The sequence below is a fragment of the Fringilla coelebs genome, assembly GCF_963513975.1.
Source record: "Fringilla coelebs genome assembly, chromosome: 3".
Classification (NCBI taxonomy): Eukaryota; Metazoa; Chordata; class Aves; order Passeriformes; family Fringillidae; genus Fringilla; species Fringilla coelebs.
Genome location: NC_140030.1, coordinates 73,551,416 through 73,569,397, shown reverse-complemented (window position 1 = coordinate 73,569,397; position 17,982 = coordinate 73,551,416). Strand labels below are relative to the sequence as shown.

General features: G+C 38.3%; 2 protein-coding genes across 5 annotated transcripts in view; one reads left to right on the top strand and one right to left on the bottom strand.

The window, feature by feature from the left end:
* Window positions 1–250: 250 nt before the first annotated feature.
* On the top strand, window positions 251–2,862 carry LOC311152421 (UPF0669 protein C6orf120 homolog; the record flags this gene model as incomplete). 2 transcript variants are annotated; one of them, XM_084203515.1, is made up of 2 exons in its annotated part: window positions 251–574; window positions 2,262–2,862. In XM_084203515.1, exon 2 carries the CDS (start codon window positions 2,305–2,307, stop codon window positions 2,860–2,862), a length of 558 nt encoding a protein of 185 aa, XP_084059641.1. In that variant the 5' UTR covers window positions 251–574; window positions 2,262–2,304. The 2 variants fall into 2 exon arrangements, with proteins under 2 accessions (XP_084059641.1, XP_084059642.1); XM_084203516.1 differs by lacking the exon at window positions 251–574 and adding an exon at window positions 1,009–1,166.
* Window positions 2,863–4,138: 1,276 nt separating this feature from the next.
* Window positions 4,139–17,982, bottom strand: part of PHF10 (PHD finger protein 10) — an 18,133-nt gene continuing 4,289 nt past the window's right edge. Inside the window, exons 4-12 of one of the 3 annotated variants that reach the window (XM_084203513.1) lie at window positions 17,896–17,979; window positions 16,361–16,494; window positions 16,114–16,263; window positions 14,949–15,058; window positions 13,357–13,510; window positions 10,809–10,964; window positions 5,956–6,064; window positions 5,504–5,692; window positions 4,139–4,261 (exon numbers count right to left, since the gene is read on the bottom strand). In XM_084203513.1, the coding sequence (XP_084059639.1) occupies window positions 4,176–4,261; window positions 5,504–5,692; window positions 5,956–6,064; window positions 10,809–10,964; window positions 13,357–13,510; window positions 14,949–15,058; window positions 16,114–16,263; window positions 16,361–16,494; window positions 17,896–17,979 (1,172 nt within the window). In that variant the 3' untranslated portion in view covers window positions 4,139–4,175. Of the gene's footprint in view, window positions 4,262–5,333; window positions 5,693–5,955; window positions 6,065–10,808; window positions 10,965–13,356; window positions 13,511–14,948; window positions 15,059–16,113; window positions 16,264–16,360; window positions 16,495–17,895; window positions 17,980–17,982 lie in introns of those variants that run through there. The other 2 variants (XM_084203514.1, XM_084203512.1) reach the window with 2 other exon arrangements.

Here is a 17,982-nt window from a genome sequence, read left to right as displayed (position 1 = left end):
AATAAACTGTCACTGACGCACGGAGGGACATCTATCCTCCAGCAAATATCTCACATCCAATCTCAGTGCAGCTGACGGACGCCGTCTCTAATTCCAAGGTTTCGTGACAAAAAGCGCTTTATAGGCTTTGGGCGTACCAAGCCCTCCCTGTTCCGCCCTCGGCGCCTCCCCAGGCCCTCCCCTGGCCCTCCCCTCAGCCCGCCCGCCGCGCTCTCGCGATACCAGGGGCGCGGCCGTGCCCGGGGCGGGGCGGGAGCGCCCGGCCATACCGGCGGCGTTCGGGGGCGGTGCGGCGCCTCCACCCGCCCCCAGCCACTCCCGCCGCGGGCTGGGCTCTGCCGGGCGCACCGAGCGGCTCCCGGGGCGCGCAGGGGGAGCGGCGTTCCGCCCCACGCGCCGGCTCCTCGGCGCCGGCCTCCTCTCGGCCACCGCGCCGCTCCGGGGCCCGCCCCGGGGAGGGGCTTTGCCGCGGCGCCCCGGCTGCGCTGCGCTGCCGCACGTCCGCGAGTCCCCGCTGCGCTTCCTCGCCGTGGCTGCGGCCTTGCCGGAGCCGGAGCCCCGCGGCAGGTCGGAGGTGAGCCGAGCCCCAGCCCCCGGCCGGCGGGGCGACGCCGGCCCGACGCGGCCAACCGGCGGGAGCGGCGCGGAGCCGTCCGCTTCCCCCAGAGCCGCCGCCGCCGCCCCCGGCAGGGGGCCCGCCCGCGGGGAGGCGGGGGCGAACCGGGGCGGGCAGAGCTCTTCGTTCGTGGCTCTGTCCGAGGTCTCTTGGAATCGCTTCTCCTCCCGAGCGCTGTGCTAGTGCCACGACGCTTTCGTTCTTTCCTAGATAACTTTAATTATTTTCTGGTCAGATGTGGAGCTCTTCCTGGTGCTCCTCGCGGCTTTTTCATCACTACTTCGATGGACAAGTGACAGTCAGCTCCCTCCTACGGTCGAGACAAAAGACTGTTTTTTTCCTGTGGTTGTTGAGGGAGTCCTGTCAGTCTGGCAGGTTCAGCACATGCTGCACCTCGTTCTTTTGTGCTGTCTTTGCAGAATTGTGACCTTGCAGTAGAGAGGCCTCTGGGACAGAAAACGTCAAACTATAGAAACAGTTGGGCATTTTTTTCTGCCCTGGATCCGTTCAGTTGTAGAACTTCTAACATTTAAGTGACATCTCAGTGGAGGTAATGCAGTTTGTTTTGATGCTAGCAGAGTACAAAACGAGTTACAGGCAGCTTTCTGATTTCAGATAATTGTAGTCCTTATAGAAGAAATTAGGGGATGAGAATCTTCCTCTTAAACATGAAGTTATTCAGGCTTGTGGCTCCTGTGATTTGCATGTCAAATTCAGTCAGCTGTATGCTTTGGAAGCCTTCAGCAAAGTTTGGAAGTTGCTGCTTTGCACACAGAGACTTAGTGCAGCTGTTCAGAGGGTTGGAGTGTGGCAGGCGTGCTCAGGCTGCTCGACTGGGAGTGTGCAGCAAGGAGGGAACAGGCTGTAAGTGCCTTGATCTTGCAGCAGTCCTTTCCATTTTCTCCTTGCCCCAGTACCTTCAGCTTTATCTTTTGTACCCAAGTGCTGTAAAGAGCTGAGTGTTTGTACTGTAACAAAACCTTCTTGAAAGTAAACGCATTTTTTTCAGGGAAAATGTGCCAAATTTGGTCGTAGAAACAAGTCATACATCAGGATCATGAATTAATGTATTACCTCATTAGATAATTTGTTTTAATTTCTAACTCCATCCCAATGCAAGCTGGAATGCCTACTGCTTCAAGTCCACATCCAGATTTGCACCTTTACTGTCTTTTGAAGTTGAGAGGGTGAGGATGGATGGGAGAAAAAATAGGATGCCTTAAGCACCTCATATAAAATTAAGCTTCTTCAAGCATGCAAAAGCCTTCCTCTCCTTAATTGTTTTTTGGGTTTTTTAAAGTGAAGCGAAAATCATTATTTGGTTTCATCCCTCCTGGGTATCTGTCAGGTTTGGCATGCCTGCAGGTAGAATGAAACTAAAGTCTCTATGTCAGTTCTGTTGAAAGAATATTGGCTTGACTAATTTCTGTTTAACTTTTGAAAATATAAGGCATTTTATTCTGACAAAGTTCTGAATCTCAGCACTGGCTTCTGTGACTATTAAAAAATACAAGTTAATGGACACAGTTGAAGTTAAATTTGTATGGACTAGAGAGGATTTATAAGAATTACCATATTAAAAAAAAATAGATTACTTCCAAGAAGAGAATATACTAAAATCTGAATTTTGCTTTAAATTCATAAGGTAGCACACGGACACAGGAAGAATCCAAATACAACTGAAGACCATGGCAACACACTGGAGAAGAATCCTGACAGTATTTGTGACAGCTCAAGTACTGTTCATGGTAAATGCCTTTGAGGAAGAGGATGTACCAGAGGAATGGATTCTTCTTCATGTTGTCCAAGGTCAGATTGGAGCAGGAAACTACAGCTATTTGAGACTAAATCACGAGGGAAAGATCGTTCTTCAGATGCGGAGTTTAAAAGGTGACGCAGACTTGTACGTGTCTGATGTGACACTTCACCCGAGCTTTGACGAGTACGAGTTACAGTCTGTGACTTGTGGCCAGGACATCGTCCACGTGCCTGCACACTTCCGCCGCCCTGTAGGAATAGGGATTTACGGCCACCCCTCTCACCTGGAGAGTGAGTTTGAAATGAAGGTGTACTACGATCGAACAGTTGTACAGTACCCGTTTGGCGAGGCTTCTTACAACCCTGAGGAGATGGAGGCAAACCAGAAATACTCACAGTCTACAGAAGATGAATCTCAGGATGAGGAGTCTGTTTTCTGGACTATACTTATTGGAATCTTGAAATTAATACTTGAAATCCTTTTTTAAATTGATACACACTGGACTTAAGTCACACTTCATCCTGTGAAATTGGTATGAATTACATGCTGTAATACCTAATACTCACTATGTTTCCTGAAGAAGTATTCAGGTTACATTTCCAAAACCAGAAAGGTAGTGGGGAGAAAAAGCCATATTTAATTTTATATTGTAAATCCTCCCCAGTATGTAAAATGAGCAGCCAGGACAGTATTTGCAGTGCTCTTCAGAGATCAGGGCTTAAAAATGAATGTATAGTTGAGATCTTGTTAAATTCACTTAAAATAGGTGCTTAGGAAAATCAATTCCAATTCAGTATTTTCTATTGTTTTTTATAAAGAAAAATGAATAAACTACTGCACTTCACTCCCCCTCTCAATTTAGAGCATATTTAAAAACAAAACCACCTTCTTTTCTGAGCAAGTATCTCCAGTAAAACTGATCAGCAATGCATTTGAGTGTATTCATGAACCTGAGGAGCTTAGGGTGAAGGAAGGAGAAAACAATCTATCACCAAAGGGAATAGATGGTCTGTATTTTGACTGCGTGTGCTCTACATCACATCAGCTATCTGTCAAACAGAGGTTGGTCCAGTCCCTCATCACCACTACAAATCCATGACCTGAACCAAGTGCATGTTGCTTTGTTGCTATTAGTGCAGGGAGAGGGAGCCTTCAGCTGTTGTTACTTGTCAGTATGACATTTTCGTATCATTAAAAAAAACACAGCCTATAGGTATCTCAAACTTGAGAGGTGCTTTCTTACAGTTCCCTTGATAGCTTTTTCTGAGTGATTTTTTTTTCCCAAGCACATATTTATGAATAAGTCATTAGCTTGCAGAGAAAATTTCTTCTGAAAGGGATTTGCAGTATATTGTAAGAAGGTCATCTCATGCCTACTCTTCCTTAGAAGTTACTTTTACCAGGAATACTTTTTGCTTTGGTTGAGTATTTCAGAATAACCAGTTGCTATGCAAATAAAGTACATTATATTGCTCTGTAATTTTCTTTTCACAGGGCTTACTGATAAGTGCACTGAAATAAACAAGTATGTTGCTATAATTTTTTACAACTGCATGTATAATTTAAATTTCATTACTGAAAACTTCTCTTTTTTGAGTGGTAATTTGGCTTGCCTCTCTTAACACCTGACAAGACAGTAGTGACTTGTATCACAAAAAATCACTATATAGACAAAGTTTATTTAGTAAAAAGAAAAAAAAAGTGGTATTGCTCCTCTTATAGAGTGGTTGATTAAATAGCACCAGAGTATCACTTTAATTTGTGCAGTTAAGTTTTGGACAGCAAGTCTTTAGGGCTTTCTTAGCCCTCCTTGCTGTTTTTCCCCCTTCTTCCTCCTCTTCTGGGTACAGGAGGGTCTTTCTGACAACAATCACAAATCCAGCGACCTAAGAAAAGAAAGTTATCAATTATTGGGAAACTAAGTTTGTTAGTCTCTTACCTATTTAGGCAGCCCTTCACCATTCTGTTAGGTGCTTATCTATTTGCAGTATTTCCTTTAATGCGAACAACAAATGCTTTTAAAATTGAGCATCTTTTCTAAAAAGCAGCATACACAATTCACACTCCTTGCAGACTCTTCATGGACCTCAGGAAGTGCCAAGCAGTCCAAGGAGGCAGTTATTAGGTAAGAGCTTTACAAACACTACTCGAGTGTGCCGATCATATTTTCAGGTGAATGACTACAGTTCAAGGTTGTGAAGTTACCCAGAGCAGAAATCAATGGCAGCTGGGGAAGCATTTAACTTTTTATTACAGCAGCTGGAATCAAAGGCTGTTTTGGTAATTTTGTAGTTTTGTAGACATATAATCTATTTTGATTATATTCTTAGGTCAGCCTCAAAGTGAAATCAGTCACAGAACCTGGAGAAAAACGACAGCTAGCTCCAGTGCTTCCTAAAATGTGGCAGTACAGCGTGTTTTAAGTACTGTCCAGGGAATTTTGTCACTGCCACTGAATGTGGCATTCATGAACTTACCATGGATGTAGAACTACATGTGAAGCAACAGTACCACCTCTTATTTTCTTTCTACTGCCCTGGTTTGGCCACATGATATGAGTGACTTCACAGTTTAAAGCTACTGGCTTGCCTGCCTACCTATGAAGGTACTTCTGTTGCAGTTTTGATGTTTAAGAATAAAAAAGGGACTGGAAGGGTTTAAAGAGATATTTACAAGTATTAAATTGAGACAACTATTTCATTTAGAAGATATAACAGCACAATTAATGTGAAAGCTGTACTCTATCAATATGCAGCAATACAGTTTCTTTTACAGGTTTTTTCAATGAAAAAAGGTAATTATTGTCAGTATTCTGTGGAAACGGAAAAAACATAGTTCTGAGCAAGCCTGTTTGGGTTATACTGTAAAAGCCAATTACATTTCCTGCACAGAAATTGCAAGGTTTAACTGTGCACAACCAAAACAACAGAAATAAAGCTTAGTAAAAAAATTGGGTCCTTTAGTGTGAATGCTTTCCTATAGTGTTTCTTACTCTTACCCTTCACACTTGTTTTAAACTATTCTTCCAAAAGAATACGTATTAATTAATTAGTTCATGTATTAATTCTGAGAATGAGCCCAAGACTCAGAGGAAGTGGGAAGGGAACAAGTAACTCTTACTTTATTACCTGAAGGGATAGCATCAAGCCCCACACAAAAAGTGTGATAACCACGGTCACATACATCACAGAACATCATTTCTTCTTCATGGTGAGGCTGCCCACATATAATGCACGTTTTACACTCCATACATTGCCAAGGGTAAGTCTTAATCATAGCAACAAGCTCCGGGGTCATATCAAGGCAAGAAGGGTGGCCTAGATTAAAACCAGTATTATTACTTTTATGCCTGAAATGAAATTTAAAATTAGTTAGACTGTTTGCTTTTACCAAACATGAAGCTTAGCTCACCTCCTGGTGAGACCCCACAGTGTGAGCACAGAGAACATGAAAGAGAGATGGGGTCGCAACAAAGGACAGAAAAGGCAACTGAACTCCTGCTACACATGGAGTACACTATATATGTCCACAAACAGATCTGGATCCTTAGGAATCGACTTAGTGGATTGTAGATACTCACCACTGTTGTCACACTGGGAGCAATGTATAAGAGCTTCAGGTTTTCCTTTCTTGTTGGACTCCTTACCCTTCAGACAAATTCCACATATAGCATTTGGAATGACCTTTGGCTGGAAGGGTAGAAGAGGGCTATAAATTCATTCCAGAAGAATTTACAGATTCAATAGGAAATGTCATCTATCTCCTTAACTATTAAAATCAATAAACTATCTATCAGGATGTGTGAACCCTGAAACACGTGACAATCAAAGACAAGCAGCCGCACTGAAAAAAATCATAGATTATACTACATAAAATTTTGCATTTGTCATACATAGTGAGTTATATGTAAATCCAATTGGATCAAAAGCATTGCCTCCTCCTATTAATTCATCAGCTAACATTCTCCTCATGGTAAACTAAATATGACATAGGGTGAAAAATTTCAGGAAGATTCTTCCACTATAAGAATACTCTTTATGAACTTCTGTGTGGATTTCCTGTATATGAAGGAAATATATAGGTGGGGTTTTTTTCATTACATTTGTCCCTACATATAGAAAATTAATTATAAAAGCAATAAACTTGACTTTTTTCCATCTTCCGTTTCAAATTACATGGTTAGCTATGCTGTATACAGGGCTGTATGCCTTTTATCACTCCTTGTATCCAGTCATAATCATTTAAGAAACAAAACCCTTGCATTTGACTAGATTTTTACATTTATAATTTTTCTAAGTTCTCATCTAGAATGTGTCTGGGTCCATGAGATCCATTTAAAGGGTAAGAAATAGGAGGCTGTTAAAATGTGGAACATCTGCCTAGGTATTCTGTACATCAACTCCGTAGATTCAACAAGAGTGTCATCCTGATGAGGCCTTAGGAAGAATTAAAGCATTCTGAATTCCAGAAATGGGGCAGTAGTTACATTGTTGAGCTTTGACTGCTGCATAATGAACTCAGTGAGAAATGTAGTCTACAATTAATGTAGTACTCACTGATGTTAAACTGACTAGCACCAGTTTTAAAAACAATGTTGCTGGAAAGACCCAACTAGCAGGGGGAGCTGAAGGCTCTAAACAGCTTGTCAGTAAGCAGAATCCCAGTCAACTACCAACCACTTGTGGGGAGAAGAATGAGGTTTGATTTCAAAACAAATTTAAAAATTGAAAACACTAAATAAATAAATAAATAAATAAATAAGTAAGTAAATAAATAGAAGTACAAAGATCTTTTGCAATACAACTTATCTTTAAGTGTGTTTATTTCCCCAGCTAGTTTTTGACAGTACCTAGCAAGGTAATTAGTACCTTGACTCATTTCTAAAACCAGATGCATCGCTTTAAGTTTTTGAAGTCTTCAATGTGCTTCTCATGTCAAAACATGGCTACAGCCTGCATCAAATTGTTTGGTCGAAGGAGTTTTATTCAAGAAAGCAAAACACCACACCAAATGTTTATAGGTAACTTCCTTCAAAAGATGACAGAGGCATTCATAGGCATTTTTTTGCTTATTTATTTTAAAAAAGCAAAGTCAACCTGTTTTATACATAAATATAATAAAACAGTAAAAGAAGTCTAACACACAAACATCTCTACAAAATAATAAATATAATGGAAGGAAAACCACACATAAACTCTTTTACTGTTAACTATACTATGTGTCCTACATGTATACCTTTATACCCTGCTCCTCCCAACAAAAGTGGCACATGCTTAAACCTTGTCAGTGTGGCAGCATTTACCCTTCCATTGTTTAGGCGATTTTTTATTTTTAAATTGTATTGTAATCTAAGAAACCAAGCCTTTCCAGAATAGCAAGCAAACTTTTCTAATCAGACTTCTGGCTTGTTACAGATTTGTATTTTACTGCCTTTAATATACAACAGCACACTCCCCAGTACTCTAGCCAAAGTGAGCTACTTTTTGGACACATCCAAGTGTTACAGGTGTGCGCAGTTCACATTCTGATACACATAACTCTCAAGGTAGATATTGCTACAGATGCATTTATTAACAATGCTTCCATCTAGTCTTAGTTCACTAACCTGTATTCATTAGAAACTGTGCATATTAAGGGGGGGTGAGAATCACAGCCTTTTAAGAATGAAGTTCCAACAGTATGGAAGTATTTTTACAAAAACAACAACAATGAAAAAAATTTTTTAAAAATCAAGACTATTCACATTTTAATCCAGTTCAATTCTACCACCATAAATGGCTTTTAGAAATACTATTAAAAATCTTTAAATTCCAAAGGGGAAGTCACAATATCCCATCTCATTAGGAGTAAATTTTGCTTTTGATATCCCCATCTTATTGGGATCAGATATGAGAGAAAATGAATGCAGGGTCAAAACGATGACTGTGATGTGTAGGTTTTCACTTCCATGCTGCTGTGCTGCAGCTCTCAAAGTAAGCTTTCCAACTACACCATTTTTATAAAATCCTATTCTGAATGCAAAGCATTACATTTTCATATACAGTGACCCAAAAGAGAAGTGTTGCAAAATAAAGATACTCAATACATTTCAGTTTTATGTGCAAAAAAATCTCTTGTACTTTTAACAGTACCCTGTGTGTGCAATTGTAGCAGTCAGTCCTGCAGCAACAGACTCACTACTTGTAACATGACAAAATGTAAAACACATGCTAATCGTTCTTTGTTAAAGAACTGACAATAAAAAAGACTCCATATAAAATACAGTATTTCTTTTACTTGAAAATAACTCAGTGGAAATGTATGGAATCCTGTAATACTCACAACGTGGCTATACATATATATGCTGATGCCATAGCAATTATCCCTCAATTTTAACTACATGTAACCAAAAGATTAGTGTCCTACAAAAATAGTCCAATATTAGAGAACAATATAGAACAAAAGTATTATAAAGATTTCACAGGGAAAACATTTTGAGTCAGTTAAGCCTTCGGCTCAAAGTGCCTTAACATGCAGGCACATATGGTAGGTATATTGTTATCTGGTGTTTTCATAAACTCACAAACAAGAATCATTCTGCCTTGCCAGTGAAAACAGCTCATGTAATTTGTCTTATTGCAGTATCTCAAATGTTCCCACAAACAAGAAAGCCAATCCTCTCACCCTCCTAACACATCATCACCACCCCTGACTTAACAACAGCCAGACGGTTGATGCAAGCAATGTATGCTGACATTGTAAAGAGGAGGCATTGTAAGTTATAGTAAGACCTTGTTACTGACAGAATCAGAGATTCTGACCCAGTAAGTAATTGCTGTGGGAATCCATTTTCAAAATGCAGTGCCGTATACTACTACCGCCCTTCTACAAATTTAATTCAAACAAAAGTTCTGCTCCACCAACTCTCTCTCTATGCATTCATAAGGCCATTAAATAGATTCAACTAATGAAACACTTGGGCATCTCACAGCTAAGTGAAACTTCTGTAAACTAGTGGCACACAATTTCTAATGTCAAGTTAAACAAAGCTAAAGCAAAATTTCAGCCTTCATCTTTGGATTTCATGTTCATGGGAATACTGAAATGCATTCTATGTCTACAACTTCTTGAAAAGTTACATATAAAAAAATATATAGATGTGGTAACCACATTCTAAATCTACACAGTTCACACATTTCTTAATAAGTTCCTGAAAACAGAAAATGCAACTGGAGCTTGCTGTCTGTTATGAACTTGTACAGATACTGTATGTAGAGGAAATTAATCAAAGCAGTCCAATTGTTGCTGGAAATTAGCTTCTTATTGAAAGTTATAGTTTATTTACTATTAACTTGGTAAACACAGATAGTAAATATTTATAAACATAAAATGCAAGCCTTCAACAGCTCATTTTTGAGACAGACAACTGTCTCACATACTGAGACAGATTCTCAGTATGTACAAACTTGTCACTGACAAAAATGTTCCCTGTCCCATAACTGTCAATAAGCATTCCTCACTGGTAAACACTCAACCCTATCTTAACTTAGTGTTTTCCCTATTTATGGATCTATTCCTGCTCCCATTTAAGTCAATGGAAAATTCTCATTCCTCTCAGTGGAACAGGACTAGACAATTACCTGCTTTGAATGTGTTACAGTTTATTCAGATCCTCTCTCAGTATGCAGAATAATAACATATAAACAAAGCATGTCAATTCCCACTTCTTCTGAAAAGTATTTTTATCATAATTCCTGAAATTATTATATAGAAATACTGAAGATTGGGGTCTAGGTTCAGCAATCACTGTGTGATACCTGAAATGTCTTAACATTCTCACCAAGTTTCTAGTTTAGATAAAAGCATATTGCCCACAAACTTTACTACACAGTATGAACTACATAAAAAGCTATTTTCCAAATACTATTACAGGGGTTACATAGTGTGGCCTACAGGCAAGCTTTTTGCCTTCCATCTTATACATCATAATATCGCAGGATAAAAGGCTGTATTTAAAATTCATGTTGTAACAATATGCTCAGCCATACAGCTGCACTTTATAGGACTGATCTCTTGGTATGCTGCCATACAAAATAGGAAAAAAAGTAACAGATAGTGAATGCTAGCTTCAAACTGGCACATATTTCCGACTGCTATGTTAAAGCAGACAGAAAGATGTTGAGTTCCAACGATAAATCCACAATGGATTTTTCTAGTGTAACTGCTATGAATCTAAGAAGCTAACCCAATAGGAGGCCACTGTACAGCTAGGGTAAAGAAAAGCCCCACGCAAAATATAAGCAAAAAGGAAATAAGGAAGCAAACAGATGGAGCACACAACAGGAGAACAGCTAGTGAAGTACAGCAAGCAGAAGTTCCACATTATTTAAAAAAACCAAATACTTCAGGAAGAAGCTGGTGAGTAAAATTCAGTCAGGGGCTTTTTTCTTCTACCTTGTACCCAGGAACTGATTTGGGTAATACAGAACGTTTGGAACCATCTTTTCTTGGAGTAGCACTTTTGTCTCTTGTTTTTTGTCTTCCCTGAAAAGAATCCTCCTGGTTGTCTGTGGCGCAATCACCTTCAGATACATTGCCAGACGAATTGTCCTATAATAAAAATACCATAGCTATATTTTTTATTTTTTTGATAGACAGACAAGTCTTTCCTATGCCCCTTAGAGTTAACTAAGGTAAGAGAAGGATAGGTCATTCCTTCTGCAAAAGCACGGGGAATCACAATCTAGAACACCTCTGTTCACAACATTCATCATCTGTTTTTTTCTGGTTTAAGAGACTGGCACCTGCAGTCATGTTTTTGCAGTTGGTTTCGGTACCAGTGTGGGGAGCACAACAGCGTAATTCCCTGAAGTGTTTTCATTAGAAATCAGCAAGAAATCAACAAATCAGCAATACGCTGTTTACAATGTAAAGGGCCAGCAAAAAGTTAAAAGTGCCCTTGTCATGAACTCAAAGCATACAGGGACTGCCATGAATTAAACACATGAAGGTTTTTTTCTGCTACCCTCACCTACTGTTATCACCAGGAGCAATCTAAGTATTTAATTTGGACTGCAGCAGAAGAATGCCATCAATGGCAAACACACTTCCATATTTAATACAGAACCAAACAACAGAATTTATTTTGCAGTAAAAGCTTTTTTTTTTTTTTTTTGAGAAATAAGGAGGCAAGAAAGAGGGGAAGAGCTTCAAAGACGGTGAGAGATCAATGTAAGCATAATTAAGAGCAGCAGCACAAGACTTTTCTCAGAAAAGTGTTAATAAAAGCTTCCAAAAAGCTCCAGAAGGAAGCAGTGTGATTACTCACATTTATTACAATAAAACCCAAGAGGCCAAATAATAGTGGTGCCCTACATTAAAACACACTCTGTAAAAACACAATAGTAATCAGCCTATGCCCTAGGACCTAAAATCAAAACAGACAAAACAGACATAGAGCAAATGGGGGAGTGTAACACAAAAGCAGATCGAACTATGGGGCAACAAGAAATGGTATCTTTCACCAGTATTTCAGGGGAAGGGTTATTTAGGTCAGACCCATTAAAACAGTGAAAAAGAAGTTATAAAGTGTATTGTGGCACTCATCAGGGAGATCTGACAAATTGTAGATAATCCAAATCTGACCAGTCCCACCTCTGTTTTTTTACTGAAGTATATGCCCCCCTCAATGACTAACCAGCTAAGAATCCCTGCTCTCACAGCCAAAACTACTTCACAGGAATCTGATGATCAATCTTCCGCACTTCTCTACACTATTCAAATCCAGGGACATTTTTCCTTCTGCATTCTGTCACAAAAAAAAAGATTTCTGAGCCTCTGTGAAAAATCAAAAGGATAGTCTGCTTGGTCCAGTTACTTTTCTTTACCATTAATGAGAACGGAAATCAATGGAAAAGGAAACTGGGAAAAAATGGTAAAAGACCAAATGACCAACTGTAAAAAAGCTGGAGTGTAATGAAACCAAAAATTTGAGTTGACATTCAGCATGCTATGTTTCTCTGATTTCTTCTTCTCAAAAAAAAATGCAAGCAGAAACAGTGTATTAAACATCTCTCTCTCTTTTTGTTAACCTACAAGCTGACCTCTTCCTTTCTTCAACTGTAAGTATCTTCCAAAATTCAAAGAAGATATATATTTACATGACGAAATTTAGAATTGTACATATCCACCATCAAACACGTTCACCAATCATGCTAGAAATTGCTAAATGCACTGTGACATTCCAATGCTGTTAAAATTAGGGTTAAACTTCTAGAAAAAGATTGTCCCCAACATACAAACTCCACCAGTACACCAACGGTTCCGCTGTACTCAGCTGATTTGAATCTAAGCTGGCTCTTGAGCATTCAAAGCACTATCAAGGTACATATGTGAAAGTTTCCCTTAAGTTTCAGCTAGCAGTTAATTTTGCATTTGCGTAAGTGGAGAGAACATAAATATCTTTTAAAAGATGTATTTTAAAGTAAAAAACCATGTTTTTTACCTTCTTTTTAAATTAGAATTAACTTACTGTTTCTATACTTAGTACTTGTTGCTTCCACATCACAAAAAAAAAAAGTTATGAGGTTATCAACACCTTTGCTTTGGGGACAGATTCTGTGAGACTTCCAACAGCAAAATACACTGTGACCTGACTTACAATAGTCATTCTCCTCAGAAATGCCAGCAACTTGCCCTTGGGAAAAAGGCTATAATGGAGAGCTGCACTGGGAAGTTTCTTCAAAATTTCTTTAAACAAAACAAAACAAACAAAAGAAAATTTTAAAAAAGGAAGAAAAGGCCGGAAATATTTGTTCAATTTACTCTGAAAATGGACCAAAACCAAAAAGCAATGGAGAGCAATGTTATGAAACAAACAGAACTACTAAAAAAGGTCTTCCCTTCATTTTGCAAATGTTAAAAGATTCTAAGAAACTAATTAAACTAACAAAAGTCAAAGAAAAGGATTTTTTTGTTCAAGAATACTTTCAATTTGTCTCACCGAATTGCCTTTGGTTTTCCTTTTTTCATCACCTCGCCCTTCCTCTGCATCATCTGAATCTCCATCACTGTCCAGTGTAAGCAGCTCCGGATCCAAAGGAGGTTCATAAAGGGCTGTGTTTAATGGCAAGTAACGAAGTTCATCTGGAGAGTATCTGAAGTTAAATAAATAAAATGCATTCATTCATGTGTACTTTATGCGTAAGTATTAACTCACAATGTACACAGAGACTTTGATAAGAAACAGTCTCCTTTTTTCCCAGGAAAGCACATAAAAACATGCAGTCCTGAAAACAAAGGAAACGCACTAATTTTGCCTCCCCAATGTGATGCCATGCATACTACTTGTCTTCTTTGTAGAGCAGATATTCATGGAACACAATTTGCAAAGTTTTACCCAATCCCTGTTACTATGACCAACAGACCATGTACTTTTTTTATCCACGTACAGTGCCCCATAACATGTGTACAATCCTAACCCAGGGCACACAAACATGCCCAAAGCAAAATAAACAACAGAGCCGTATAGCTGATTATTAAGAACAAAAAAACACAAGAAAACAAGAAAATGTAATTTCAGATGAATGTAAAGGTGTAATATTACTGCTTATAGCCAGATACAGCTCAACATGCTTAATCCACCCTTTTTCTTTTTAACCATAAAGACTAAGAAAAAAGTGCAAGTCCTCCTACTGCTGAGGACAAGCATTATAAGGAACAGGATACTATTTTGCTGCATATTATGAAAGGTCACGTCCTTCACTGAGATGGAAAAGCAGTTTCATTAACAGCTGACAATTGCAAAGTAAACATAACATGAAGTAATTTTAATTCAATTGATTTAATAAAATTGAAGTCCTTCAGGAACATCCTTTAACATGCAAATTTGGGGTGAGCTGTATGAACACTGGAAGGAGCAAGGCACATTCAGACAAAGAGCCTCTCTACAGAAAACCAAGCACACATAGCATGAATACCATCTGTACTGTACAATAATAAGACTACAGCAAAATCTTCAAATCTGTACAGATTTGTTCAACAGTAGCACACTGCTAGTAAAATCTTATATTTATGTCAACAGTCAAGTAACACATTTTTCATAAAATGTTAAGGTTCAGTTTGCAATGTCTTCCTCTCTCACCTATATATCCAACATCAAACTTAAACCACAAGACCAAACTTTTTAAAAAGAGTTTCTAAAAATTCAAAACAGAACAGCAAGACTCATGATCAGAAGCCAGCATAACAACACTTTGATACAAAAACATTAATTTTAGCACACGTGCAGAGGCAAAAGATAAGTAAACAGGAGGGTAGCATGAGTAAAATCAACGTCCCTTTTTACCATGGTAAATACCTGAGCAGGCTAAATCTCAGGCACTGCAACACATCAGCAGAGACAGTGCTCTTGCAGTCAGTACTGTTTTCTTAACAACAGCTGTCACACTATGCATCTTTGAAGACTATCAAGTGTCTAAAACTAAAATTAATTTGAAACCTTAAAGTAAAGACAGTGGAACCTTTTCCACCCGCTAGATGGAGACAGAAGAGATCAGTGCAACAGAATTGGCAGCTGGAATGCTTTTAAAATACCTTTTGTAGTACTCCTGGAACTGGCCGGGTATGAGAGCCACTGGATAAGGACTAACCTTTGTTCTCTCTGTAGGCAAGACTTTATATTTTCCTTGAGGCACCTGGATAATCTGCATTGTTTAATATAAAACAATGACATTTGTTTCACATACAAACAGTTGAGTTTTCCTCACCAAATACTCCTCCAAGTATTATTTTAACTTGCCAGTTTTACTGAATTGGAACACCTAACTGAGTTCTCCCATGAGAAATTCAATGCATAAAAATTCTAAGAGATCCCAAAAGAGTATCATGGATTAAATCCAATCCCTAAGTATCTAGTGGACTGAAGATTAGGTAAGACCCCTTTAAACAGTACACTATGAAAAATAATATTGAAATTAAAATCTAGCAATTGAAACAGTAAACATTAACCTTTATGACTGGCATCTTTAGCAAGAATTATCACTGTTGTTCCATATTGTTTTAGAGTAGAAAGATCGTGTCCATCTAATTCTGAAACCAGACTGTACTAAAAAAAAAATCCATTAATAATATAAATACATAATACAATGGAAAGGAGAAGCTTACACAATAAGCCTTTCTTCTCTTAGAAGGAAATAGAAGTAATTATCCACTATCTTGTCTCTAACATGGTCAATATCAGGAAAATTAAAACTTTCCGTAATTGTCTGCCATGTAACAATTTGCAGAGAAAATTTTCGCTTTACTGCCTCTACAGAAGCAGAACAAACAGCACTGCTTCAAAATGCCAGATATTTTTTTTTAATCAAGCACAGAGGCATGTAACTTATGCAATACAAAAATAATATAACACCTAGCAAAAAACAACGGCATAATATTGACAAGCACACTTTTACATGTAAAATAGTTTTCTTTTGTACTTCAGGTATTGTCAGGCAAAATTACGCTACTACTATCAGAATAAAGACCTGATTACAAAGTAACACTGAGATTTTTAGAGTTTTCTGAGACAAGTATTTTGAAGTTTAAAAAGTCTGCAGATTAAATATATTTAGATTATTATTTTTAGCAGTATTACCCATTAATCACGCCCCACCCCCCCCCCCCCCCCCCCCAAATAGCTAAAATGGTAACAAAAACTTCACTAAAACAAGAAAGGAGCTCCTTCCTCACAATTGGTAAGAAATTTAAATCTACCTACATGTGTCTGTAAATCAAAATAGGCTCTTCTTTCCTCCATCCGCTCTCGGTTTAAATTGCTGTTGAATTCTGCAGCTTTCTTGGCAGCTTTTTTAATATATTCTGGAACTTTACTGGCTTCTACTTTCTGTGTGTTCTGCTGCTGCATTTGCTGGAAAAAAACCAATTATATTAATTCACATATCAGTTTGAGAAGAACCTCTTCTCACACTTCCACTGCAGACTTCCATTAAGTGGTAATTACTTACAGAATACTCTTTGTAATGATCTGTTATTCGCTGCCGTTCTTTTTCTTGCAGTATAACAGAATACTCCGCATGTTTGGCAGGGTATTCTTTAATCATAAGATCAATTACTTCATCACTACGCAAAGCTGTTAGACCTAAAATAAATAAAGTCATAATGATGCTATCTGGCAGAAGTAACTGTAGGTTATTTATATCTCACAATGACCAACTCAAAGTTTTTGAGTAGCTAAAAACAACAACCTTCTATTCGCAATGCTTTTGCTTCTCAAGTAGCAGCAAACTTGTGCCATTGAGCTTTCAAGGCTGACTGGGAGTTTGCTTGTACCCAAGGCTTGTGTCATTACAGCTACAGACCCCTCCACGCTGACTCAATCACCTATTTAAACTCACTAGTGAGGCAGAACCTTTGTTCTAGATGGGATCTTGCACACTGTTAGTTTCAGTTTCCAGTGCTGCTGAAGTTTCATTACCCTACAGAACCTTTACTGAAATTAAGAGGTTTACATAAAGTCTCTATACAAATCAGGTAAGAATTCAGAGCAGCAAACTGCACATAGACTCCTGACTCCCAATTAAAGCATTTCACGCTCAGAAGTCAGAATGCTTCAGTTTGCAGCTACATTGCAGATCTCCTCCCCTGAAGGTTCCAATACAACTAATCTCCAGACATGGACAATAGCATGGAATGATTTATGTCAGATTATAACTACAATTTTAAAAGCAGGGGTAGTTAGCACACATCTCTATTGGATATATGAGGCAGAATGAAACATTTTACCTCTATATATAAAAATGAGATACAGTTCTCTTATGCACAGTTAAGTAAAAAAAAAACAGTTCACAGGTGAGAAATAAACGTGGCATACTAAAGATTGTTCGCATATAAAATGACATTACATTTTCACAGACCCATGATATACAGAAAAAAGCACATGGCACCATAATTTAAACTCTGCATGTCCAAATCACATATATCAGAAGAGTAAGAAAACAGCCCTTCAGCCCTTTCAATAAAAGCCTCAGAAATTACATCAATCCATTTCAAGTATATTCAAGTGATTTAAAACACATGGTTCTAATTTCTAACACAGAAGCTGAACTATTTAAGATACACTGATGTCTGCAGGCCTCCAATGTAATGCAGCAAAATAAGGCTAACAAATATAAAGACATTCTGGACATATATATGCAATATATACCACCATGCATGTATGTATATATAATGTATATATATGAGACCACACAATTATGGTGGTATCTTTTCTAAGAGAAAAAGGTTCAACAAGTTAATTTAAGAATATAGAAAAATCCCCTCTATGTAGTTAGAATAGATCCAAAATATATTTGCTAATAATAAATCTGGACTACTGATACAACATGGCCAATTTACTAAGCCAAAAATAAACCAGTTTTAATTTCAGAATTTATGTTTGCAGTTGAGAGGGATGCAATTCTTCTCTACCAAACTGAACCCCTTTTTCAGAGTGCCATACTTTTTATACTGTAATAAGAAGTCTAACAATTTGTTTTCTTACCTAGCGTGCACTGAGTCTCTGTGATAACATTTAGTTCTCTGAGGTAGAGTTTCTCCTTGTGAGATAAATCTCGTCTTTCTAAATCTC